At 37.1% G+C, this 27,728-nt stretch overlaps 2 protein-coding genes across 3 annotated transcripts in view; both read right to left on the bottom strand.

Moving 5' to 3' along the window:
* Window positions 1–1,102: 1,102 nt before the first annotated feature.
* Window positions 1,103–14,974, bottom strand: slc67a1 (solute carrier family 67 member 1). Of its 2 annotated transcripts, XM_072671282.1 has the most exons (11): window positions 14,254–14,974; window positions 12,532–12,629; window positions 12,286–12,431; window positions 11,607–11,739; window positions 10,559–10,665; window positions 7,929–8,036; window positions 5,513–5,613; window positions 5,260–5,361; window positions 4,682–4,802; window positions 4,047–4,258; window positions 1,103–1,834 (listed from the first exon to the last, which is right to left on the bottom strand). In XM_072671282.1, the coding sequence occupies exons 1-10, from the start codon at window positions 14,353–14,355 to the stop codon at window positions 4,080–4,082; spliced, it is 1,197 nt and encodes a 398-aa protein (XP_072527383.1). In that variant the 5' UTR covers window positions 14,356–14,974; the 3' UTR covers window positions 1,103–1,834; window positions 4,047–4,079. The 2 variants fall into 2 exon arrangements, with proteins under 2 accessions (XP_072527383.1, XP_072527382.1); XM_072671281.1 differs by having other exon boundaries at window positions 1,103–4,258.
* A 3,521-nt stretch (window positions 14,975–18,495) lies between these two features.
* The window catches only part of ptprja (protein tyrosine phosphatase receptor type Ja), a 29,221-nt gene continuing 19,988 nt past the window's right edge, over window positions 18,496–27,728 (bottom strand). The window contains exons 16-26 of the mRNA XM_072670898.1: window positions 27,463–27,581; window positions 24,109–24,190; window positions 23,967–24,014; window positions 23,620–23,707; window positions 21,956–22,046; window positions 21,594–21,667; window positions 21,333–21,467; window positions 21,116–21,232; window positions 20,175–20,335; window positions 19,915–20,050; window positions 18,496–18,683 (exon numbers count right to left, since the gene is read on the bottom strand). Coding sequence (XP_072526999.1) covers window positions 18,528–18,683; window positions 19,915–20,050; window positions 20,175–20,335; window positions 21,116–21,232; window positions 21,333–21,467; window positions 21,594–21,667; window positions 21,956–22,046; window positions 23,620–23,707; window positions 23,967–24,014; window positions 24,109–24,190; window positions 27,463–27,581 — 1,207 coding nt within the window. The 3' untranslated portion in view covers window positions 18,496–18,527. The remainder of the gene's footprint in view (window positions 18,684–19,914; window positions 20,051–20,174; window positions 20,336–21,115; window positions 21,233–21,332; window positions 21,468–21,593; window positions 21,668–21,955; window positions 22,047–23,619; window positions 23,708–23,966; window positions 24,015–24,108; window positions 24,191–27,462; window positions 27,582–27,728) is intronic.

Genomic DNA, 27,728 nt, shown 5'->3' with positions numbered 1-27,728 from the left:
CAGAACACTAAAGGGTACAAAAATATTTTCTGTAGTAGGTTTAAATTAGTATCCATTCGTAATTCATAAATACCACCCTACGTGGACTCAAAAGCTGCCCTCACGGTCTCCGAGCGAGCGCACACAACTACCGACACATTTTCTCAACGTTGCTGAAGTTTCTCTTCACACTGAGCCGCCCGCTCTACTTTCTGCCCACGTGAGCCGCAGCTTCCTCCCTGCCCGTGCTCATTAGCATAATATATTCAGACAGCTGGAATCAAACCGCAACCCGCTCGCGACATCAGGTGAGTGAGTTCTGGACATACTGAGCTTTACTGGTGTTCCGTCGGGGTTTTTTTGGGGGGCAAATATGATTCGCCATGCACACTTTTGGAACACTTAAGCAAATAATGTACTTTGAGGGAAAGGCAAAAAATCTTGAATAACACAAGGAAACTGAATGGAAACAACACGGACACTTTGTGAAAATGCGTTTTGTGATAAAGCGTTAGTTTGCCATCATGCGTCACTGCCGCCTTTGGCACTGCACGTGAAACACTACCTGTGTCGCGACACACGCTACACCCGTGTCTATGCGACGCTACCCGTTTGCTCATGTGCTCTTTTAATGTGTATTTTTAATGCATTGAGAATATGGGTTGTGGTTTTCAAATAGATGTGTTCATGTGCTCCATATATTCCAACACAGAAGTGCTTGTTTAAACATTTCCTATCACCACACTGAAGATTATAAAGGTGACAAAGGTGAATATTTGCAATTCCTGGTGACAGTCAATGCATTTCTATGGGTAAGTGTGTTATCTCACATTTTAATACAGTTGTATGAGTTGGACTGTCATATTATTGACCATATTTCTAGACTTCTGTTTGATTTGATTTAGTAATATAAATCTGGAAATATATGGAAATACATTCTAGTTGCTTTTTTGGCAGTATTTTAAGCTGAATTTATTCAACAGCGTGCTCACTTTTTGTGATGTTTACCCATGAATATTGCGCTAACCGGAGGTAATCAATAAGCATGCAGAGCACACACAACTTTTAACACATAACAGTGGATACATACCATACACATTGACTTGAAGACTTGACAACTTGAAACATTTTACATTTTGTGTCACTTTTTTATTATAATGTAATACCATTTATAACAACATATAAAATATTGTAGAATGTATACTTTACAAAATATTTTTTAAAGAACTATTTAAAAGACCTTATTTACTCAAAATGTGGACAAAGGTAAAAAGCCAAATCACATCGTGGAAAGAGCAATACCCCTTCATTGCTGCCACACTGCCAACAAAAATGCCCTCTCACTCTTCAGTTTCAGGTAGCCGCACAATAAATTGCTGGAATTTTGGCCCATTTTTCCTGACAGAACTGGGTGTAGGCCTCTTTGCTCACACAAGCCTTTTCAGTTTTGCCCATACATTTTGAGTTTAGTGCTTTCTGAAGGCCAGTTCATTACCTTCACTTTCACTTCCTTCACTTCAGTTTGAGAATCTTCCCACTGTGGGACTAATGAAGGATTATCTTATCTTACGCTGTTTTGCGACAACTTAAAAAAATATGCTTGGAGGCATTGTCCTTTTGGGATGTCTTGGGATTTTGCTTCAATATCTTCACATATTTCTTGTCCTCAAAATGCCATCTATTTTGTGAAGTGCACCCTCCTGTAGCAAACCACCCCCACAACAGGATGCTGCCACCTTCCATGCTTCACGGTTGGGCTGGTGATACCTGTACATGTTTCCTCCAGCGTCTTTAAAAGGCAATTGCAGTTTTTCTTGGATTCATTTGTATTCTTCACGCTCAAGTGCATTTATCTCTAGGAGACGGAACATATTTGGTGATTAAATTTGCATATTATCATTGTGAATGTGGTACCTTTATGCATTTGGAAACTGTCCCCAATGATGTTCCAGAGTTTTCCTGGTCTTTTCCTGGTATTTCGGCTAATTTCTTTAGATTTTCCCATGATAACAAAAAAGACACAATAGGCCAAATAGACCTAAGTGTATGTAAGCATATGACTTTAGCTGGAACATGGTGCTTTGGATAGTTAACCAAAATGCATTTAACCTCTCAGGGCTAATTCCTATTGCTCAGGGCTAGGTTCTTATTGCTCATACTTTATTTTAGCATAGTCACAGTTTTAGAACTAAAACACTGAACAGTCATACTTCTTTGAATGGCTCTACTACTTCTGTATTAAAGATTTCATATAAATCATATTCAGATGCTTACATATGTAAAGATGTAAAAGAGAATTAGGTTTAATAGTAGGAGGTTAATCATGCAACACTGAGGAAAGAACCAGAAGCACACAGCTGTAAAACATAGAATCAAGTAGACAAGCAAACAAGTAGTAAGTAAACAGGTCAAAACCATAAAAATCATTTTACATGGGACAATGGAAATCATCAAAAATAAGTGTGACAACGAATGCACAGACTGTGGTGGAAATGGAATCTTTTTGACAGTGTACTTCTTAATGTATATACCTGCCTGTTCTTTTGATTAATTTAATAAAAAAAACAAAAAAAAAAAAACATAAGTAATAAGGTATAATCAAGTCAATATACAATCAGACGGGAAAAAAGTCTTTGCAAAACATTGACAGACAGGTATTAATACAGATGACTAAACGAGAAACAGGTGATCCAGGTTAGTGCATGAGTGACAGAGCATGGGCACAGTCTGGATGAACACTCGATTATAATTAATAAACTATTTGAAGGAATGTTTATGTACGTTTTTTTTGTTCTCCTCAATGTTGAATCCATGTGTAGACTAGACTAGTGAAGTCACATGACTACACAAGCAGTAGTGTGCTTTTAAAAGGGAAAGTACATGAACATACACAGTAAGGAAAGTATTAACAGTAGAGCTGGGCAGTATGACCAAAAATATCAAATGTTTTTTATAAGATTCTGGTGGTTTAATGGTATGTTTTATTTTGCATAACTGGGACTGTATACAGGTTTATGGTTTATTCCATTTTCATGGTGTATAAAATGAAGGCTTTGAGAAGTATAGTTTGCTTTGGCCCACAAAATAACACAACATATGAAGAAATCAGTATGCATGAAAGTATTAAAATGGCTGTTGATCATTTACAATTCCCTTGGCTCTCCTAGTAGTGGGCTGTATTGGCCTAAACTCATTTTACATAATACAGTGTGCACAATTATTAGGCCAGTATTTTGGCCATATTATCATTCTTAAGTCATATTCTCAAACTCCAAGCTGGATAAACTTGAATGCTTAATAGATTTAGCCTAAAAGTCTGTGTAATGAGGGAGGGTGTGGCCTAAGGAGGTAAACACCCTACATCAAGGTGTGCACAATTGCACAGGGCACAGCTTTTTTCTTTAGGCAAAATGGGCCAAAAAATGAGAAAAAAAACAAAACAAAACAAAACAAAAAAAAAACACACACCAAAAGTCTCTCAGAGAGATGCAGGACAGTGCTCCTTCACATGCATCCAAGTACTCCTCTGCATGGCTAGCCAGTAAAGGCATTAAATAGTTATAGTTTGATGGATTAACCAAGAGCACTGTTGTTGGTGATTATTATCCTCAAAAATAAGACAAGCCTTATAATCGTGCACACAGTGTATTTAAAACTGACTTTGAAAACTAACTAATGAATTGACCTTTTGTTTTTGGAGAAAACTATTTAAAAGAGTATGCCTGTTTTTATTTAATTAACTTATTTAACTAATAATACAAATTTTTACACAGATCTTTATTGGGCAAAGCAGAACATTTTATTCCATCTGCAGTGTCAGATTCAAGATTGTTTTATCCCCACGTCATGAAATCTGTTTTTCTCGTTGTTACATTACCTTTTTTGAATGAATAAAACAAGTGCTAAACATTGAATCGTGAAGTCCATAGAACTCCTAAGATATCAATTATTTGATTGAAAAGTAATACTAATCTTCAGTATATGTAAATGTGTCATGTCACTGCATGAGATTTGTAAAAGGCTGAGAACAGCAGTTGTTTTAAAGACAAAAAAATGAATCAACTAACATGCTAAGGTTAAATACAAAATGTCCCCAATCTTCATGTTTTGTGGATGTTTCTCTGGAAAATGAGCAAAAAGCTAAAGACAGCGGCATTGACTGTGAACTGAATGTATCCAAACGATGCCACTCCATAAGTCTCATAAAGGAAACCACCGATGGTTGGCCCAACTGTGCGCAGGAGAGATTGTACTGAAGCACATAAACCCAGCATGGTTCCTATACACACACACAAACACACTTATTTGCAAGTGATGCCAATCTATAACATTAATAGGGCTGAAATCACAGGTGTAAAATGTACAGAGAAACTGCACTTAAGTGAAAGCAGTGCATCAAAATCCTATCCAAGAAAAATAAAATATGACTGATATTTCAACACAAGTATATACACACAACTAAAACATGCAGTATATTATGGAGCAAATAAAATTAAGATACGGCATGCTTTACCCTAATCTTAAAAAAAAATTAACAGTATGTTGTTTTCTCTTAGAAGAGAAGAGGAGGGACTTTTAAAGGAAGATATCAGAAACTGTAAAAGACCACTACCAGTTTCAAATATGTCAATAAGTGAGAAATGGCAAGAACAGAAATAAAAGGTTTTTGCAGGGCAGCACTGATATGCTGTGCTTGCTTTACCTGTGTCAGATGCTGGGACACTCTTTGTTAACATGCTGTCTGTGATGACATTGAAGACGCTCAATGAGAACATCATTGGCACAACAACAAAGCAGAATTGGAAAACATTGGTGGTTAGGGCCTGATGAACAAAAACAAACAAGAAACAGTTTAATATTCAAAAAAGCACAGGTTGAAGCTTGTCACAGTATAATTGTGCCCTGGAAGATGCCCAGAGAGACCTCTGTATGTAAAATGTTGTACAGATACTGTGCATTAGCAGTTTAACTGCTTATTTGCTTGAAATCAATGAAACAGTAACAAACACATTAATTCTGATATTTAAACCAATGAACAAAAAAAGAAAACTTTTGTCTATTAACTTATAGTATCATACAGGTTTATTATTTGAATGCTAAGAACCTTCAGTTACATACAGTAAGAAAAAACTTCCCAATGTCATCATTTGTTGTACTAATTATTAAAATGTAATATGTATTTATATATATTATAATATATCAATCTGAAGAAAAGTATTGCAAATATGAATAAAGCAGCATCTTCATTAATCTTAAATAGCCTGTGTGTGGTGTGTGTACCTGTGCAAGTCCCACCAGGCTGGACATGCCTATCGCAAGCATCAGTAAAGAGTTCTCTGAATACCTGGACGTCATGCGTCCAATAACAGCACCCTGAATGACCTAAGACACACAGCAGACACCCATTCACACATGCATGCATGTTTTAAAAGCAGAACACATGGCTGGAACATGGGGCTGAAGGAGGAAAAAAAACAGCCTACAAAAATGTACAGATTAGTTTGTACACTTATGTATGTATGTACGTACGTACCATTTGTACAACACCAAAGTAGGCCATTAGGTAACCATTTTGTTGTGCTTGGAGCTGAAAGAAGTTCATGGCAATAATAGAGAACATGACCTGAAACACACCTGCAAAACATAAAATCATGTAATATTTTTAGCAAGGTCAAATTATTTTACAATTAAAACACACTTAGGACAGTTAAATTCATTTGAAATTTCACTGGAAGAGTTTCACTGGATATGCTTCAAAAATGCTGCAAAATGGGTGAAGCAAATTATGCCAATAATGTGTCTCCAAACAAGAGAAACATTCCATACAAACTCAAATTCCACCTAGTAAATGTGAAACATGGAAATTAACTTAGTTTAACCTTAGCAAACCTTTTGTGAGAACCTTTTGTGAGGCAAATAAAAAATTCTGTTTGACTGCAAAAGATCTCCAGAAAGATTAAGCAGACGCTGGAGTACTGCTTTACTGCACAATTATGATGCCATATTACTTTCATATTTCTTCATAGATGTCAGAAGAAACATTTTTATGAATTCCCACAGTACAATTCAGTGTCAGAAGTTTTCAAAGAATCTAAATAAGCTTAATGCAATTTGGAAACAAGTCTTGTTGACTGACAAAGTTAAAAAAGAAAAAACTTTCTTGGTATAAGTAAGCAAAGTATGAAAAACTGAATGAAAGTAGCTTCTCAGCTGTTAAGCACCATTGTAGTCCAATCATGCTTTGGGCTTGTGTTGCAGCCCACATTTTCCTATGTGGGAAAGAGTGGATTCAGTTAAATACCAGCAAAAAGTTAGGGTTGGGTGCCGAAGTTGGAACCAAGATTCACGATCAATCAGTGCCAAGTTTCAGTTCAAGAATAACACACAGTCAGCGTGTGGACTGAGTAACGAGTAAGATTGAAACCATAACCCCAGGCCCCTGGAGCTGTGCCACCATTAACTATCATTACTCTCATTACTCTTACCATTACTGCTATGACTATATTAAGTACACTACACCATTAGACACATTAAGATGATGGTGACTTTTCATCAATAATTTATACATAGTTCTGACCAGAGGAGGATGGGTCCTTTGGTCCTTTGACCTTTGGCTTGGTCACTAGGGATCTAAGGTTTTCATGTCTTCTTGTGTTGTTGATTTCTTGTCTTTTTACTAATTGATGATTGTGTAAAGCTGCTTTGTGATATCAGTTGTAAAAAACTTTACAAATAAATTTGATTTCATTTTATTAATGCTTTTACTGAGTGAGAAATTCCCTTCCCTCTCCACAAATCACCAAGTCAGAGGGCAGAGACAGCCACTACTTTCTTACATGTACTGATTTACAAATGTCTTGAATCAGAGCTTTCTTTCAATTCAACTGACGTCCAAGATTCCTACACCCTTCAGGTTTAGTCTGATTTTTAAAGAATGTATTTGCAAATAATGGTGGAAAATAAGTATTTGGTCAATAACAAAAGTTCATCTCAATACTTTGTTATATATCCTTTGTTGGCAATGACAGAGGTCAAACGTTTTCTGTAAGTCTTCACAAGGTTGGCACATACCTTTGCTGGTATGTTGGCCCTTTCCATCATGCAGATCTCCTCTAGAGCAGTGATGTTTTGGGGCTGTCGGCGGGCAACTCGGACTTTTAACTCCCTCCAAAAGTTTTCTATGGGGTTGAGATCTGGAGACTGGCTAGGCCACTCCAGGACCTTGAAATGCCCAGGCAGTGCGCTAGGGATCATTGTCATGCTAAAAGACACAGCCACGTTTCCTCTTCAATGCCCTTGCTGATGGAAGGAGGTTTGCACTCAAAATCTCACAATACATGGCCCCATTCATTCTTTCATGTACACTTCCCTGGTGGCGTAGTGTGTTACTGACGGTAGCCTTTGTAACGTTGGTCCCAGCTTGGGCAGTGGTGGCTCAGCGGTTAGAGCGCCGGGATATCGATTACAGGGTAGTACAATTGGTGACTGACTAAATACTTTTTTCCCCCACTGTATATAGAGCTTTGGTGTTCTATCGTAATTTTATCCCACGCCAATCTGATTTATTCCTCCATTTTCAATTTTTTTATTCAAATCACTTGAAGTTAAAACCCTAATTTTCCTAATCATATTAGAAACCTCTCCTAAAACAAGAGTTAATCTTGAGGATAATTAATATTATAGCCTTTCTTAAAAACACAACCTTGGCTAAAATCAGGACAGACCTTTACAAGTCTTCTGATGCAACTCAAAGTTGGGGAAAATAAAATATTTAATAGTTGTTCCAGGAACAATTTTTTTGGAGGTGAACTTAAATTTATACCCGATACAAAATAGTCAATTTGTTGTATCTTTTATTTGATCGCCAAATACTGGCTTATTAATTGGTTGTGAGTGTGTGTGTGAAAGAGAGAGAGAGAGAGAGAGACAGAGAAAGACTGTTAATTCACCTGATGGAAGTCCTGAGATTATCTTCACACTGAAAGTTTTCGCAACACCTGGAAACTTCATCAGTCTGATGATCTCTCCCAAGTTAAACACAGAGCCAGCTCCTTGTCCTGCTCACACACAAACACACACACACACACTTATAACATGAAACCTAAGAAGAAATATGGCTTAACCGTGACATACATACAGAGGTGTAAGTAATAACATTTATTCAGATTATTGTTATTGAGACGTTTTTTAAAATAGTTTTTACAATATGTAATTTTACTTTTACATATGGACCAAATTGTTGGTACCCTTCAGTATAAGAAAGAAACCCCCCCCCAATGATCACTAAACTGACATAAGTAAAAAGAAAATAAATCTGCTGAAAATCAGACATTGCATTAAAATTGTGGTTTAACAGAATGATTATGGTATCCCTAGAACAGATTGAAAATTATTTGACCACAGGGTCATTTTAAGGTCTGTCCTGTAAGTGGAGTAACAGGTGTCTTCAAACTTGTAATCTGTCAGTCTGCCTATTTAAAGGGTGAAATGTAGCCACTGTGCTGTTTTGTATTTTTGGTGTGTACCACACTGAACATGGACCACAGAAAGCTACGGAGAGAGTTGTCTCAGGAGATCATAAAGAAAAGTATAGACAAACATGTTAAAGGTAAAGGCTATAACATTTTAGCCAAGCAGCTTGATGCTCCTGTTACTACAGCTGCACATATTATTCAGAGGTTTAAGGTCTACATGACTGTAGCCAACCACCCTGGATGTGGCCAAAAGAGGCGAATGAATGACAAATTGAAGATACGAATAATATTATGAATGGTAAACAAAGAGCCCAGAACAACTTCCAAAAAGGGGAATCTTGAGAGGGGATCTTCAAGGTCAATGTATACCAGTGTCAGATCTTAGCCAAAGTGGACTTAATGAAAGATGTCAGAGGAGAAAAACATTGTTGAAAGCGAACAAAAAAGCGAGGCTGTAATTTATTAATATTAACAAGCCACAAAGCTTTTGGGAAAATGTCCTTTGGACAGATGAAACTAGCTGTTATGGTGTAGGGATGATTATTAATAATTACTGCTTGCATTATACATTAGTGGACATTATGCCCAGCTGGCAGCAGTGAGGTTTTCAAAAGAGTTTAAAGTCTGCAGTGTGGAACTATTTTACAGTGCAACATTCTAATATCAGATCTTTTTTTATAAACTATTTACTATTGCTGAAGCGCTCTGTTTTACCAATGGGCGAAATATATGTTTTTTTTGTTTGTTTTTAAGCTAGCACTGAAGAGTTTGTTCAAAACAGAGTGGAGGCTAACACTACAGCACACACTATATATAAAAAAAATGATGTTTTTCACATTCACCTCGTTGTAATAATACAGGGTGGGCCATTTATATGGATACACCTAAATAAAATGGGAATGGTTGGTGATATTAACTTCCTGTTTGTGGCACATTAGTATATGCGAGGGGGGAAACTTTTCAAGATGGGTGGTGACCATGGCGGCCATTTTGGATCCAATTTTAGTTTTTTTCAATGGGAAGAGGACCATGTGACACATCAAACTTATTGAGAATTTCAAGAAAAACAATGGTGTGCTTGGTTTTAATGTAACTTTATTCTTTCATGAGTTATTTACAAGCTTCTAATGTGCCACAAAGTTAATATCACCAACCATTCCTATTTTATTTAGGTGTATCCATATAAATGGCCCACCCTGTACAGTTATTTTACATCAGAAGTCGACAAACAACAGTTCAGTGTGTGTACCACAAGTGATTTTACTTCAGTGGTAATTAGCAGCACATCGGATCAGACTGGTATTGGTCAACACTCAGTATTAAGAGATTCTGATTCAATTGGGGGCAAAATAACTTGATCGGGGCATCCTTACTTTCGACTGCTTTTCTTTATTGCAGTATCTGCAGTTTGTGTTTTCTTTGCTTTCAACACACCTAACTGAACTGCTTATCAACTGCCTATTATTGAGTTGGTGTTGGTGTGTTCAGAAACACTGTAATGTTGCAGCCATTAAGTTGTAAAACCGCCTACAGTAATTAACCTACAGTTTATTTAAATGCACAAGACTGTTTTTTAAGGGATATATTTATTTATAAGACTCCAACTGCTGTTTTCTGTTAGATTTAACAAAAAAAATAAATCTACCACTTACATAGCATTATTTACTCATTTAGCTATTCACACATGGTATTTTGTCCAGTGCTGCCCAAACTTTCTTTATGCTACTGTAACAATCCTGTTGTGCCAGCTAATCAATATTTTAAGGCTATTTTTCTGTAATGGCCTTGGATTGATTTTTCTTAGATTTAATTTAATTAGTGCACACTCATATGAGGACAAGTGTTCAAGGACAAGTTTGCTTGTCTGTTTTTCTAAATTTGTTTTTAGTTATTAATTATCCATTGAATTTTACAGGTATGATAATGCATACAGGCCATTCTGTGGTTAAAAAGGTGCATTTCAACATAAAACATCTTGTAGAGAAACTATATAGAAGTACTGGTATATAGAATGTGGTGTCCACATGTCATTTTACAAGGGCTCTCTAAAGCACTGAATTTCTATTTTTAATATTAATTTGCATCTAATATAAAATGCATCATACTGTTCTCCTTTGCGTTGTGTTTTTTGGTGTGTTTAGGAATGAATTTCTGCACCAGCAGTAGACTGATCAAACTCCCCACAGCAGCCACATATGCCGTAAACTTCTCCCTGTAAAACACACACAAACAAAAATACAACTACCCACATTTCAGGGCGGACCTTGTTGCATGTCCATATAGGCACAAAGTTATTGAGGTTTTGCTTGAACGCAGTAATAACCCAAATAACTGGCTGCTCATGGGCTTCCCCCTACAGTGCTTTGTGCTTTGAGACACCCCTCATGAAGGACAAGCTTACATGCATGCAAGAGATACGGAACCATCTTGCATTGCGCTAGCTTGTTCTACTTATTTATTTACTTTAATTACTGAAGCATTCAAGTGCAAATAATACAAAAAAAAACAGTGCAAGTGTTACTGACATTACAAACTTGTATCTTTTTTTCACATTAAATTGTAATTTAATATGAATGTCCTATTTTACCTTATATTTATATTTCATGTTCTTTATTGTCATTTTCAAAAGTTTTATCATTTTACTTTGCATATGTCTAAACATCCTAACAAATTTAAAATGTATTCCTTAGTGAGGACGAGCCAGGTTTACCAACTAAATCTAACAACGCAGACAGGGTGTTGGTGCTTGTGTTTTGTCTCCTAGCTCAATTTGTTCACTCATTTTTAACTCCAGTCATAGGCAGAACAGCTTATGTTGCGGTGAACTTGTTATTCTTGCGCGCAGCATACACTCCGTGCACATGCGCAGTAGTCTGTCCTATTAGGCAACAGGGCGCAGTGAATCTGTGAACTCTTATGGCGTGTTTTGAGTGGTTTCCACAAAGTGAGTGACTGAGTTAACTAGCCATTTAATAAGTATGGTTAATACAGTTAATACTTTGGTTACAACATATGAGAATATTTTAGATGTTTTCTCATGTCAGCATGCTCATAATTGTAAGATTAACACTAAATGCTGACTAAATGCTAACTTGGATATAAATATTTAGATATAGTTTTTTTTAAAAAGAAAAGCAATATGTCTAGACATACCCATAGCGTGTGCTGAGGGTGCCCCCCAAAGTTGATCCTGCAATCATACCAATGCCAAAACACAGACCAAGTTTTGCCAGGGCATCAGCTCGCTTCTCACTCGGAGACAGGTCTGCCACAATCATCTGTGCTCCTGTACATGAACACACATGAACACACACACACACACACACACACACACACACACACACACAGGTATTTAGTTTCAGGATATTGAGTGTCTAAATCATACACAACGTAATTAACCTAACCTGCCTTAATCGTAGTTTGATGTACCTTTATTCACCTAAAGATCAAGTATTTTTAGGAGACGGTCACACATGCAAGATGTTATTTTAAGAAGAGATCCTATGCTACTCAAATGTCTTCATTTAAGATGTATATATTAAAAGAATGTGAGTACTTCACACCTGCAATTTTCTTTTGTGCTTCTAATGACTATAAAAACTTTTCTTATATCATATCTCAATTTTGATGGTATTATTTGTATTGAATAGATACAAATATATACATAATAGGTTCCTCAAAATACCCAACAGTATTCTAATAATAATAATAAAAAAAGTATAACAGCCCCTGCCTCTCATTTTTCCTGTGTAACCCAATGCTTTGTGGCACTGTCCTTACAGTGTGGACCTTGGGTTATAATTGACTTTATAAGCACTGAGGTCTGTTATACCTGGTAAAGCATGCATGAACACAGCAGGTAGTTTGTGTAGAAAAAGCCATACGGTGCTGTCTGCAGCTGCCAGCAACAAAAAATAAACTACGGATGCCAAGGAAGATATAGAGAGAGCAGCACGAGCTCCGAACAAATCAGCAAACCTGAAAAAAACACACACACGATATTATGTAATATTAACAATTAATCATGCTGAACATTTATGTCACATTTACTAAACCACAAAACACACCCGTGTCTCACCTGCCAAACACAGGGCCCCCCAGGAGCTGAATAACTCCCACTGTTGTCTGCAGGTATCCAAACCAGAGTGTGTCAAATCCCAGCCTTCTTGCCAAATACTGCCAAACACAAAATACAAAAGGTTATCTGCTTAGAAACAAAATATCAAAACAAAAATATTCCTGTGATAATAGTCAGTTTCTAATTGTATTTAGTAATGTCAACCAACCCATAACACCTATGGAGCATGTCTCATAATTAAATAATTTCACACTCTAAATATGTCAATTTCTACATTAAGTTTAAAGTACATTTACTTTTATCAAATCACATAAGTCATATAGGTAAGAGAGCAAGGCTTTACAGTTTGACACATTTCAGCAAACAATCCAGCCCACACACAAATCACCTCTACAGTACATAATGTCCAAATGCCTGTGCATAAAGAACAGGGACAACAACCACTACTGGGTTGTGATCTCTGATCCCTCACACATCACTGTCTTAAAAAAACCATCATGCATATGTAACTGATTTCAGCTTAGGAATACTTCAACCTTTGTTGGAACAGATGAGACATGCAAGCCAAAGAGAAAAAAGACAATTTAAGCTGTCGGGTCCAAAAACCAGCATCCGTCATTGCATGCGAGTTTCCCATTAATGCAGATATTAGGGTGGGAATCTCTAGGCACCTCATAATTCAATTACGATTCAGAGGGCTGTGATATGATTACAAAACGAATAACAATTATTGATGCATACTGATGTGTATTTTTTTCCATGCAGTTTTGTCACTATGTGGCTTTCATTTACTGTTCTTGTTTGGAGCACATATAACACATTCCCACTCATGGGTGATACAATTTGCAGTTAGGGTAACATATGATTCTGTGAAAATAGCTTATGAAAATTAGAATAAAACCCACGAATACGGATGCAACATCTTGGCAATAAAAGTTGTAAGTTTGTAATTGGCTTCACCCTTTCTGAGCTGGGAGAAAACTGGCTGCAAACCAAAAGACCATCAAGCAAACCATATCAAAGCTTTCACCCAACTCGAAAAGAGCAAAGCAAAAGATCTCAAAAGGATTTGTCAAAATAGAAGCCAAAGTGCGGGTCAGATTTCTCGCTCGCCACAAACTGTCCAGTCACGCTGCACTTCCGAGCTCTGCCTTTTGCGTTCAGTCTACATTGTTTTATTAATTAACACTTAGAGAACTGTTTTTTTACAGCTGTAAATTGATTCAGAATTTTCCACATCTACATCGCTGTTGTGTCAGTGCGAGGCCGTAATATGCGCCTGATCATTTATCTGACTGTCAAGTTTTGTGACCACAGAGGGCGCTACTCTACAGTCTCTATTCACGATCATTAGCGCTTAACATAAACTACGTAAGTGACCTTTCTAGCGACATCCCTTGTCCCTGCTTTCCAGCAGGACAATACCAAATCGCACTGTCATGATTACAAGTGTAACACAGTTCGAACCTTTCACCAACAGCTCATCGGATTTGTTTAATGAAGGCCTGGTTAGACAAACTATAGATCTGCTGGAAGTTGTACTATGCCGTTTGCTTTCAAATGTTTAAACTAACACACACACACACACGCGCGCGCGCACACACACATCCCAAACCGCATTAATTTGATACATAACTAGCTAGTGTTTTTAGAACAATAGCCTTACATATCATGTTCTGACCAATACACATATAGTAGCCAATAAAAAACTTTGATTCCTACCGGGGTTACTGAAAACTGTGCGAAAAGCAGTGTGATGTCCAAAGCAGCGATTATGTAAGTGGCATAGATAATCTTATTTTTTGTTGCAGTCGGCGGTTCCATGGTCAGTAGTTAAGCGAAGTCACTCTTGTGTAATCCAGCTGAACTGTCCCCGTCAAAAAAAAACGTTACTCAATTTAACGCGTATTGTTTTCTTTCCGATCTTGGTGCATCAGGAAAAGCCGTGCATAGTGGGAAACACTTCACAAATATGAATGTATGGTCCGTCCGCAAGTCGCTGTGAATGAACACATTCAGAGTTCTCTAGCACGTCGACCCTTTAAGCTACAGAAGCATTGGACTTTGAACCCAGTCTTAAACCTGAACGAACAGGACCGCGTTTTAGGTTTGTAAGCAGTCGCCCACAACTGGCACACACGAATAATATGATACGTGCAGAGTGTTGTCTATAGCTTTCGACATCGACTTCTGTAGAAGTTCGTTTTCTAACACCGGTAATGGTTGTGTTTAGGTAGCTAGCAAAAAACAATAACAAAGCATCCACATCCGTCAGTTTTAACAGGATCCTGTGGACAACAGTAGGAGTAACGTTAATATGATGTATATTTCGTAGATCCAAAGTGAAGCCTTTGTTTTGTGCTCAGACACATAGAGAAACCGAAAGTTCAAACCAGCCCCAGGCTAAACACTGTAGAAATAAGGTTCCTCGTTCGGAGCAGCCGGTAGACATGTTAAGTTTGATTGTGTCGACACAATGTGTCGGTACTTCGCTTCAAACAAGTCACGTGATAACAGCCAATGAAGGCTGTGTCTGAAACGGTGGGTAGCTGCCTCGGTACCTTGTAGCACACGCTGTCTCACAGGTCAGTGTAGTGACGGTCTTTGTAACCAAATCACGAAGACAATATGTGACTGTATCAAGATATCAAAAGCTCATTGCTAGATATGAGCGTTTAGCTGTGTTATATAAAATAAAAGACTGGGTTACTGAACTAAGATTTAAACATGACTGGGTGCTTTCCGGCCTCAGAACCCCCTCGGTGCCGAAGGCAAGCCTGTGTTAAATATCCGTGGAGCTTAGTAGGCTGATGTAGAAAAGTGCATCATTTACCAAATATTATGCAGTGTTCTAAAAGTCAAGTCAAGTAAAATTTATTTGTATAGCGCTTTTAACAACTGTTGTCGTCACTAAGCAGCTATACGTAATTAGTAATTACTAAATGACAGACAAAAAAAAGTAAGAAATGAAGGATCAAAGACCCCCAGTGAGCAAGCCAAAGGTGACAGTGACAAGGAAAAACTCCCTCAGAGCTGGAGGAAGAAACCTTGGGAGGAACCAAGACTCACAAGGAGGACCCATCGATCCTCCTCTGGTCAGAACTATTTAAACATTATTGATAAAAATGACCAAACCATCTATTCTGTTAAACTGCTCTGATCATAATCATAATATACTAATCATGGTGTAAATAGTTAATAGTGATATTAGGTGATATTAATAGTGGCAGATAGTTAAGAGTCCATTTAGGTTTTAACATGGTCATTAAACAGGTAGCAGGAGGGTGAGCCACTGGTCTGTTATGGGTGGTGGTGGGTGGGTGGGGGACCCGATGGTCAGACAGGTAGGTGGCAGCTGGTCTGATGCAGGTAGAGGGGACCTCAGTGGGCAATCTTCCAGCAGGTCTGGCTGGGTGGCCATTTACTTGGATAAAGTAAAAAGAGAGAGTTAGTTCTGAGAGGATTTTATGGAGAGCAGACAATGCTGAGCAGTATCAGAGTGTCTCTGACGACTCCGGCAGGTCTGACTATAACCGCCTAATTAAAAGGAGAGAGCCAGAAGGTAACACAGACACGGGAGCGCCCTGAAACGCTAGCATCCATCTGCTCCACCGTCCACAGTGATCGCGTGCAAGCAGTGAGATGACAGCTCCAGCATCTCAGTGTGCTACAATTCCCTGTGTCCGCAAACCCCTGGACCTGCAACCTTTATCTAAGGGGAAGTATTAATTACCAAAAGCTAAACTAAACAGATGAGACTGAGACTGTGTCTGAGTCCCGAACATTATCTGGACGGTTATTCCAGAGTTGGGGGGCTTTATAAGAAAAGGTTCTTCCCCCTGCTGAGGTTTTCTGAATTTTGGGAACTACTAAGAAGCCAGCACCCTGAGATCTAAGTAGTCTTGATGGTTTGTAATATGTAATAAGATCTCGCAGGTACTCAGGAGCGAGGCCATGTATGCTTTGTATGTTAATAGAAGAATTTTGTATTCAATACAGAATTTAACTGGGAGCCAATGAAGACAGCTGATAGATCTGGACTGATATGGTCAATTTTTCTAGTTTTAGTAAGGACTCTGGCTGCAGCATTTTGAACCAGCTGAAGTGTATTGAGGTTCCTGCTGGAACAACCTGACAAAAGTGCATTACAGTAATCTAGCCTTGAGATAATAAAAGCGTGTACTAGCTTTTCTGCATCCTGTAGAGATAAGGAGTTTCTTAGTTTGGCAATGTTCCTAAGCTGCATAAAGGCTGATCTACTAATATTGGCTATATATATATATATATATATATATATATATATATATATATATATATATATATATATTAATAAAAAAATACTAATTACTAATATAGAAATACTCTATATTAGTGGTCACCAACCCTTCTGAAGATCTACTTAGTTGCTTTCCGCGTTTATCAGGCTGCTCCCACTTACCCAACACTAATCACTAGTCTGATATAGCCAAACAAGGACGTCTGAAGAAGTGAATTGGTGGGGTAGATCGTGGTTGAAGCTAGACTCCACAGAAAGTTTGATCTCCAGGATGACAACTGCTCTATAGACATGGCAACATTTAAATTTTTGTGGTAATTGTTCAAGATTTCTTTATTTATTTTGATATTATTAGAGATAAAGAGTTGAGTTAAAAGATAAAGAGTGTGAGTTAAATTTAACCTTTGTGTTTATTAATAGTAACACCTTTGGCTGTGTTTCTCCCTCTGATCCGTGGCTTTTAAGTTGCAACTCTTCCATAAAGACCATTTTAAAAAACCTTCTGGGTATGCCAGGGTTTTTGCTAGTTCTGAGCTGAAAAGCAGTGCTGAACATCTTTTGATTTTTAAGAGAAATAAGCTTGAGGTACTTCAGGTCTTCTGCACCACTGCATTTCTTGTTCTCAGCTTTGCCTGTGTGTTAGTTCTTCTGTAAAAGATCATCTGGAAACACCAACTTTTTGCTTGGGAGAGACCTTGCTCATGTAGGACGATCGACTTATATCTTGTTGCTGTGTTAAATTTTGCCATGATGCAAGATTTTAAGGTTAAAACTACAAGTTATCACATTCTTGTCTTTTTAGCATGGTTGCCTCTCACCCAGCTTTATTTTGTCTGTACAGCTGCTTCTGTTTCAGTTATTCAGTTTAGGCCATTGATCATTAGCACCTGGTTGCCATTTGTTTAATCATGCACTGAGCTACATGCCTACAGGCACACATGGTATCACATTGGTATAGTTCCAACTGATTCCACACATCCTAAACTTGTGTTGAATGAGTTTTATTCATGTCTCATATTTCCTTATAGATCAACTTAAACAACTCATCTTATCCCACTCTCCCCTAAATATGACAAGAATTACTGCCCTTGAAGAATAGGCTAAGATCGATCACTGCCAGAAGCTGGTGTCTGGTCATGCATCACGTTTGCTGCAGGTCATAACAGCAAAAGGGTTGTCGTGAAGGGGTTGAATTCTAAGGCTGCAGTAGTCTTTAAAAGTGCCATTTTGTATTAGTTGAGTTAAGCTATCTGCTGAAAGTTTGTACATTTTGGTAATAGACCTAATTTAATTGTTTAAAAATTAAAAATTGTTTAATTCATTTTGATTGCAATTGTAGGTGTGGTTAATTGTAACTGGCAGAGGCAGGAGAAACTCCCATCTTAATGATATATTACTGTGCTACTGCTAACCTTGCCATGGCAAGACTGTACTTTTAACCTGGTTAGGTCTCACTGCAAAGTGGCTACATGCTTTAAAATTACTCTATAAAACAAAGTGTGATGTATACACAGACGTCTGTTTAATTACATAAAATATCCATGCAAAATTTTACACTACATTAGGTTGTGCCTCACTATCCCCATAACGTAAAAGCTATGAAAAAAGTGTTCTACTTATATTTTCATTTTAAATACATTTTAAATAATATATATTTAGTTTTATGAACCGTCTTTTAAAACGTGGAAACAAAGATTTTCACAGCCATGCCCTGGGGAAACTATGCCTTGTGATAGCCATTTTTTGATTTCTTCATGGGTTCAAAGTTCTCGTAAATGGTGAGTGCAGCTGTGTTCTGGTAGATTAAGTCCACATTTGTGCCAGTCCGGGATCTTATGATGTCCACCGCACATTGGTTAAGGAACACATATTGATCCTAAAAAAAATAAGCAGAAATGGAAAAGAGGTATTAAATGTGTTATGACATACACAGGCATAACACAGTTTATGAAGTACGTAAACACAGCGATTACTGTGAAAGAAGAGAACATTATTTTGTATTACAGTATAGCAGCAAGTAACCTGACAGATGTGCAAGAAGGCACATGATATGAGAATTAATAGAGGTGTGTGTGAGAAAGGGGAAAGCGAGAGAGAGTGTGAGTTGAGAGGGGGTCTCAGCTCAGTCCTTGTTTAAGTCTGACAGCTTCAGAGTAGAAGCTGTTGCAGAGTCTTAGAGTGATGGCTGGGATGCCCTGGGACCCTCTGTCAGACAACAGCAGTGAGAAGAGTGAAGTTTGCACAGCTTTGAGCGTATGTATCCAGGAATACAGAAGAGTATAAAAAAGCCGGCTATTATTTTTGTAAGACCATAAAAGCAGCCAAACGTACAGAGTACAGAGCCAAAGTAGAAGTTCAACTCCACTTATGGCAGGGGTTAAACATGATCACAGACTTTAAGAAGAGCTCTTGCTCTGTGGTTTTGACCGGAAATGACACAGGAGTCACCCAAAAGATAAGACGATGTACAAGAGGCAATATTTCTCAACTTTTATTTACATTTAAACAAAAAGTGGCATGTCCAATTAGTATTTTTGCACATTCATCTTTAGTGATGAGCTCCAACTCTTCTAGTTTAGAGGGTCTCCTTGCCATCACCCTGATTTTTAGTTCATAAGACCAAGTTTCTCTGCCTTGCCTTATTATGGTGTAGTTGATCATCTTCATGCATTGCTCTTTTTCATAGTGCCGTTTACTGTGATTAGGTTCCCTTTTCAACTGACTGAGCGGCCTCAATTTGTGCAGCTGCAGGTTCTTAGTGTGCCTCTTCTGTCTTAACCATGACTGTCCACAAACCAGCTGCAGAGAGCTGCTGTTTTTCACCTGTTGAGTTAATTTAAAAAGCTGTTCCCAATAAATCAGGATTATTAGGATGCTTTAGAACAGTTTAGACTTTTTGGAATGGTATAGAACTTTGGATTTTTCCATAGACTTTGACAGTTTGCAAAGGGAATGAATACTTTTGGACATGCCACTTTTTGTTCAAGTGTAAATAAAAGCTGAGAAATATATTTTCCAACAATGGTGCCTCTTGTACATCGTACAAAAGAAAAAAATGTATGTGGTGTTGTAAAACTGTAAATCCCCTTTTTGTGTTGCTGCTGTACCTCTGTCTGCACCATAAGTGGTCTGTGCATGCGCAAGTCATGGATGATCCCATATACATCTACAACTCCATCTCGTTCAATCCGGAATATCAAACGATCAATGGCAATAAAGGTTCCTGTGCGACCCACACCTGCACTGCAATAAAGATTGGATATAGTATATAAACAGTTCATCTTTCAAGTAAATAATTTATTATAATCTTGTTGATTAGAATTGGTTAGTGTGTATGCCATTCCACTCGAGAACAGTGTTGAAGTACCTGCAGTGCACAAGTGTTGGTGAGTGCCGTGAATACTGGTCCATGTGTTCACGGACAAGGTGTCTGAAGTTGATGAGAAGCTCTGTGGTTTCAGGAACGCCATGATCAGGCCAGGCCGTAAAATGAAATTGCCGAATGGATCGAGTCTCTGCTGTTTTTACCTGGTGTAGGGTGGAGATTTTGGAACAATGAAATACAGCTCAGTGCTTTGGAGAGTGTAAAACGAAAATACATAATAACAAATATAAATAAGAAATTATGCATATAACATTATTGGCTTATGTAACAATACATTGAACAGCTACAGGTTGTGAAGTATAGGTTGTGGTATAGGCACTGACATGAAGAACAAGGCTTTACCATTCATCTGATGAGAGTATCCTATAACCCTCTTAGACACTGTCTATAGAGAATTGGATTGAGACCAATCAACCAATTGTGTACAAGGTACTGTGGGATTTTAGGACGTGAAAGCTACAGCAGACAGAGTAGTGAGGTCAAGGTGCAGTTACAATTAAATGGTTGAGTGGTGTTCAGATCATGTAATGTAAAAACACTGTGAAATGGTCAATGAATGTGAGCCTTGAGGGATTTATCATATCTAAATTGCTCGATTGTGTAAGCACGCACACCACAAACAAGATTGGAAAACACGTCTTGAAACGTCTGCAGAAGATTTTTGAGATCAACTGTCCACTCTTCATGTTTGTATGGATCAAGCTTGTTAATTTCCTTTATTTTCTCAACATAGCACTCCTTTGCTTCCTTGTTCAGCATCTGCAGGAATCTTGCTTGATCTTCGCCCCATCCATTCATGTTTTGTAATGTGTTGATTTGTGTACGGCATATGCTAAAATATGGTGACCAATACCCGGAATGCAATACACAATTACATAGCTGCCTATTCTCTATACAGTTACTCAGAAAACAAACATGCTCACATTTTTCACATGAAAGTCCCGTATGGTCCAGTCCTCCATTATGATCTCTGAAGTAGTAGTCACTGTAAGATTGCTGAAATGTTTTGACTCTGAAGGCCAGTATTTTTCACATTTAACCTGTGAGTGAAATAATGAATTATAGGTTTTTATAAAAGGCAGGAAGTTTTCAGTGATTGGGAAAAAGAAGTGAATACAGAGAATACAATGTGTTTCTTACCCGTCCCTGCTCATTGCATCTGGTTAGCATGACAAGGGTGTGGATGTTCTTTTCCCATGTCATCCTCCAAAAGTCATTGACCGTACAAGGTAGAGGACCTTGTGCTGCAATAAACTCTTTTCTGGATGTGTGACCCTGGAACCACCACACACAGTCACCAGGACACCCTTTGCTTTAGGATCTAGATATATGATTACATTTCTAACCCTCTTGTAATAGCACTGTGTATTTGCCTAATAAATCAATTTTTCCCATACATACTGGCATGTAGCTGGCGTTGATGTAATCATCAAAAGAGCTGCCTAGTACAGAAAGCTTTACACGTGAGGTATCATCTGCAGTGAGAATATGAAGAGGACATCCAGATCAGAATATGTAACAATTTCTTCTTAACAATTTATGCCTGCATGGGAACAGGCAATTGATCAGAATTAAAAGTAAGTTACCAAAGGTGCCAATACAATACAAAGTAATTACAATTCCACATAATTGCAACATTTGGGCTGTCTCACAAGACTAAAAATACCCCCACCCCCCAGCCACCCACCCACCCACACACATTAATGAATGAACATTTTGTTATATACATTAATCTTATGTGTATGTTTATACTGGTGACTTACATGGAAGAACATTGTTATAGCGATTCTTGGCTCTATTTTCAGGGGCCAGAGCACTACTCTTCATCTGATTAACTCCAACCAGTTTCAGATCCTAAATACAGAGATACACAGGCATACACAAACATGCTATCCAATTTGGCTAATGGGAGATTAGCTCTTGGTATTCTTAATTAACTATTGTATGGTAGTGATAATCATTATTACAGCTGTAATTAGCAATGGAAAAAAGCACCAATCCCTTTTGTGAAAGCACTATTAGGCTATCTATAACCAACTGAGAGGACTATCTCTCAGTATGCCTCATATCACAAAGGATCTGTAATATTTCAGTATATACCCTTCTTTCAGTATACTAGTGCATCTCAAACAATTATAATATATTAAAAAATGTTTCAAATCAAGCTAATCAGAGGTGATTACACTTGAAAGTACACTTTCCATTTTTATTTTACACAGCTCCTCATTTTAGGGCACCATAATGTGTGGGACATAATGATAGGTACAATAAAGCAGTCGTATCGTATTGCTTATACGATACTTAAAGTCTGTGATTCGTAAACATCACCAGGTGCTGAGTATTTTCTTTTGCTTTGCCAAGCCTCTAATGCATCTCCAGTTTTTGCTTGTGGGGCCTTGTTCCCTAAAGTATTCTCAATGCTTAATTAAATTGAAATTAAGTAAGTGTGTGATTAAACTGGCAAAGACTTATATTTTTTTAGTTTGAAAAACAAAATGTTGTGGCGCTTGAGGCGTGGACCCGGATCTCTGTGATTTGTTATAAAAGACACTATATAATTTTTAATTGAGTTGCCATAGCAGTGCATTTCAGATCATTATCTTTCAGGAAACTAAGCAGATAAGATGTTCCTATACATTTAAAAATAAATTGTGCTACTGCCTTCAGCAGTTACATCATCAATGATGATAAGTGCGTCAGTATCTGTGGCAGCCATACATGTCATGCCATGACCTGTTTCATTAATGGGGTAGTATGCTTGGATCATAGGCTGTTCCTTTATATCTCTACATTGCTCTTGCCATCACTCTGATACATCAGTCTGGTCTCATCTATCCACTAGCCCTTTCCCCAGAATTCTACTATAGTCTCTTTGTTTAGTAATTTGCATCTTGCATTGTAGCCTCCGTATTTCTGTTAATTACGTCTTCTCTGGATACTAGTCTCTGACAAATACACCCCCACCCCCTGAAGGCTGTTTTTGATTTTTCAGACAGACAGTTGTGCCATCATTAGTGAAGGTTTTCCTTGACGTACTAGTCCCTTTTGCAAACAATGAGTTCACCTGTTCTTCTTAATAGTTTAATCATCTGATTGGTTTGATTTGAATGTTTTATATGTAGGTGTTCTCTGCATCAGAAAGGTGTGTCACTGTAATTGTATTCCTGAAATAAATGGAAAAGTTTTTGTGCAATCCTGATGACAGTGGCTATCTGTTTTTAAACCGTAGTCTCACTTTTATTGATGACTGAGGCCATGTAATAATGATGATTAAAAAAAGACTGTCTGGACATGGCCATGATTGAGGTAGACAGGCTTAGCACTGGTGCCCACTTTCACAATAATTCATACATACAATTCATAACACTTTTACTAATCACAAAACATTTAAAAATTCTAATTCAGTAAAAACTGCAGAAAAAAATACCTCAAACTCTGTGGCAAATCCACAGAATGAATCTGCTCTCTGTTTTTGGTAGTGGGCCTCATAGTCTTCTACTCTGAATGGTTGGCTACTGTAATATGCAACACAAATGGAACGAAACACTGACATACAATGTACATTAAAGCCACAATGTTGTAATAACTTACCATTACATACATACACAATACAATTGTAAATCAAGCTTCAGGTAACTCATGGTATAAACTGTTTACTACTTACACTTTGGTTCTGTTAGGACAAAGAACAGAAAAATATTTTATTATTTTCCACTTGATCTTTTTGATCATATATATTAGTTTGTGAGTTGAGAACAGTAGTATTATGCTTACTGTATGGAGTGGATTGGAACACCTGGAGAATCCTTTTTGCTTTGCTTTCTGTTAAGGTAATATAAATTAACATTACATTCTCCAATCACACAGCATAATCTGCCGTCAAATTAATATTGATGCTACTGAAGAATAAACTCACCGCCTTAAAACAACAGAAATCAAGATTACAATCAGTAGAACAGCAGCACATGTAGCTCCTCCAGTAGCTCCTGAAATCAACACTTTTAGAGAGTGAGAGTCAATAAGTAAGTATTAAGTAAATAAACCTTCACTGCATATCATTATTAGTATTAGAATTTATAATTGCAATTGAATGAGCTGACCTAGTACCAGAAGGCATTTTCTAAGTTTTATAATCTAGCTGCAACATTGCACATCATACTTGTGATTACCAGCATAAGCATGTCTGATATCTGAATACTACAATAATAGTATTATAGTAATTACTATGCCAGTTTATGAAGTATAAATGTGCATAAAAAAACATTGAATAAAGACATGGTGAAAAAATTGTATTGTAGTAGCAGTATCACTGGCATTTTGTAAATTCATTTCTAATCAAATTTAAAAATATTACTTAATTAAATAATAGTATAATTACATTTCTAAGAACTCAAAGTTGATTTGCTCCTGCTGTGGATCACTGATCTCTTTAAAGTTTATGTCACAGACAAATTCCCTGGTATTCTGTCAATTTTGTCCTTATTTTGTCACTTGTTCCATTGCAGTGTGGCCTTGCAGAAATTGAAGCATCAAATGTCTTTTATTTGTAAATCTAACTGTGGACGGGTGAGGGCCCAGGACTTTAGTAATCTATCTACACATTTTAAATATTAGTCTTTCTTGGAAGCTCCTTATACACTATAACAAATCAACTTATAATTTCCAGAGTTGGGGGTTACTTTAAAATGGATTTAATTACAGATAAGTGATTACCTGTTAAAATGTTATTGTAATGTAATTGTAATGAACTATTAAATTATTATATAGGAAAACATTGTAAATTTTCAACATTTTATTTGGTTTATATTGATCCATTTTTTTCTAATGAAATGTAATCAAACATCATTTTACAAGACAAAAGGGAGGTGAAGACAACAGTCCAGAAGTCAGCTACTGAGCTAGTCTACATGGATTAGTGGTAATTAAGATCATCCACCTGGGGGCACCATCAGCACTCAACTAGCTCTGTGTGTGATTATTCAGTGTTTCTGTCAGGTAGGAAAGTAACATTTACGGTATTACTGCCATTCATTAAAATTTCATGCAAAACATTTCCACAATGACAAAAGAATCACTATCCACTATTCTTATTAAATGTTTGTCAAGTGCATAAACATTTAAGACCAAGCTTAATTTTCTACCTATTCTACCTATTCTAATTTTCTACCTAATATATTTCCGGGGTTTGGTAGAAACAGAATACATGATTTAGGATAGAAACACAGTGCCTGTAATGTTAGTTACAGTAAAATGTAAGTAATTTGATAAATATAATGATAATAATGTTTTTTGGTTTTTTTGGGGTTTTTTTGAGTCAGGGACAGGGAAAAAGTACTAAACACATGCCGAAAGAGAGGTGCAAAAAGCCATGGAAAGATATGACATCATCTAAAATCCATCCAAAGCAATTCAAAGCAATCTTGCCACAAATCAGTGAGCTTTCTCGAGACCTTATTGTTGCAAAGCATAATGAGGGCATTTGTTACAGACAATTTCTAAACTACTGAAGATTCCAGTTAGCACTGTTTGGGCCATAAACAGAAATGGAAAGAATATCATTTTACCATATATAAGACCATGAAATACAGGGACTATATAGCCACCCTTCATATAAGGAAGGAAAGAAGGAAGAATTGACCAAAAACATTCTTGAAAACAATCTGCTGCCATCTAACAGGATGATGAAGAGGGTGGACATTTCAGCAAGACAATAATCCCAAACAGACAAGCAGGGAAACTCTCAATTGGTTTCAGAGAAAGAAAATAAAGCTGCTAGAATGGCCCAGCCAATCACCTGACCTGAATTCAATTGATAATCTATGAAAGTAACTGAAGCTGAGTTCATTGAAGGAGCCCACGAATCTTCAGGATTTGAAGAGTGTTTTTGTGGAAGAATGGGCCAAAATTACACCTGAACAATGCATGCGACTAGTTTCTCCATACAGGAGTCGTCTAGAAGCTGTGATCACCAACAAATGCTTTTGTATAAAGTATTAAATAAATTTCAGTAAGCATGTTCATTACATGTGTCCTTTCTGATTATTACACATAACTTTATTTATGGACATCTATGTTTGGTTTCTTTGCATGTGTGGATTGAATGGGTTGTTACTGACATCAAGTGAGGATTTCATGTCAATGGCACCTTTTAGACATTTATTTACTTGGAAAATTTGTGACGTCAACACTTATTTCACCCACATTACTTGCACTGGTATTGCATCGCACGTATTTCTTGCATTACTATATATATGCAGTGATAGGTTATATATTGGTGTCTCTTGACATGTTAATCAGCATGTTATGCTTTAACCAACATTTGAAATAATTGGTATCATGTTGCTGATGCTAATTGTGCAGCAATATGTAACTATAAGTAAAATTATTAACAGTGTCAGATTAACAGTGTTTATTTAATATTTTCGTGTTTTAAGTAATTAATTCTAAAGGACATGCTTGAAGTCTATAGGCTTTATTTATTATCCTCTGTCTGTACTGTGTTGTGTTGTCTGTCCGCACTTGTTTGTTTGTGTTGCACTTGTGTCTTGTATGCACTGTCTATGTTGCACCATGGTCCTGGAGGAACGTTGTTTCGTTTCACTTTGTACTCTGTATGTAGTTGAAATGACAATAAACCCACTTGACTTGACTTTAATTTTCAGTTTTATTTCTACAGTGGGTGCACAGGCATTACCAAAGAAAAGCTAAATAACACAATTCTACATAGCCTTCTTTTTTAGGCGAACATAGATCGTAACTTGGTTTGCTATGAAGAACTCAAAATATAACATTATTCATTATTCCACAAACACCAATTCAGATGAGGTCTTCTGGAAAAAATGTATTTTATCCCTCCAGTACATTGTAAAGACTTCACTTAATCTAGTGAATATGTTCTGAAAGCTTACAGTTGTCCTTTACAGTACACCTTTACATTTTATATAGTTTTTCCTTTACTTCATCATGTGGAAATTTAGATAGATAGATAGATTCAGCCAGTCTAACAAGCTGCATCATTCAAATTATACCACCCCTCTAAGCATAGGAACTTGTTCTTGGTCGCACTTACCTTTGGAATTCCATAATAATAATAATAATAATAATAATAATAATAATGTCATCTGGGCAGTACAAATGTGTTCTATCAAAGAAACATTCCTTGTAATTAGTTTATATGTATGTGAGTCACAATGTTGTGTTCATGTTCACAATGAAACATGTACATTATGTGCTTGGAATCAACAGAATAAGGATTTATTTCTTTTCTTACCTGGATTTTCTGGCAGTACAATGACGTTCTGGTGAAAGTGGGATACAGAGTAGTAGGACTGAGATGCCACCACTAATCCATGTTGTAAAACCAGATGAGTAAAAATAACAACTGCAAAACTGTATTAAAGAGAAAAATATGAAATTAACTTCTTAAAGAAATGTATTACAAGTGTGTGTGTGATTGTGTGTGTGTGTGAGAGAGTGTGTGTTTGTGTGTGTGTGTGTGTATAATATATACTGCTCTAGGCCTGCTCATACAGGCCT

Source organism: Salminus brasiliensis, chromosome 25, assembly GCF_030463535.1.
Source record: "Salminus brasiliensis chromosome 25, fSalBra1.hap2, whole genome shotgun sequence".
Taxonomy (NCBI): Eukaryota; Metazoa; Chordata; class Actinopteri; order Characiformes; family Bryconidae; genus Salminus; species Salminus brasiliensis.
Note: the sequence above shows the minus strand (reverse complement) of the source record. Positions and strands in the feature narration are given on the sequence as shown.

Excerpts from the sequence above, each read along its gene's own strand:
- slc67a1 (XM_072671281.1), bottom strand. The coding sequence starts at position 14,355 with ATGGAACCGCCGACTGCAACAAAAAATAAGATTATCTATGCCACTTAC. Across the intron at positions 4,803-5,259 it reads GCCTGGTGGGACTTGCACAG|GCCCTAACCACCAATGTTTT; the intron begins GTACACACACCA and ends TTTGTTCATCAG. Across the intron at positions 4,259-4,681 it reads TGTCCCAGCATCTGACACAG|GAACCATGCTGGGTTTATGT; the intron begins GTAAAGCAAGCA and ends GTGTGTGTATAG.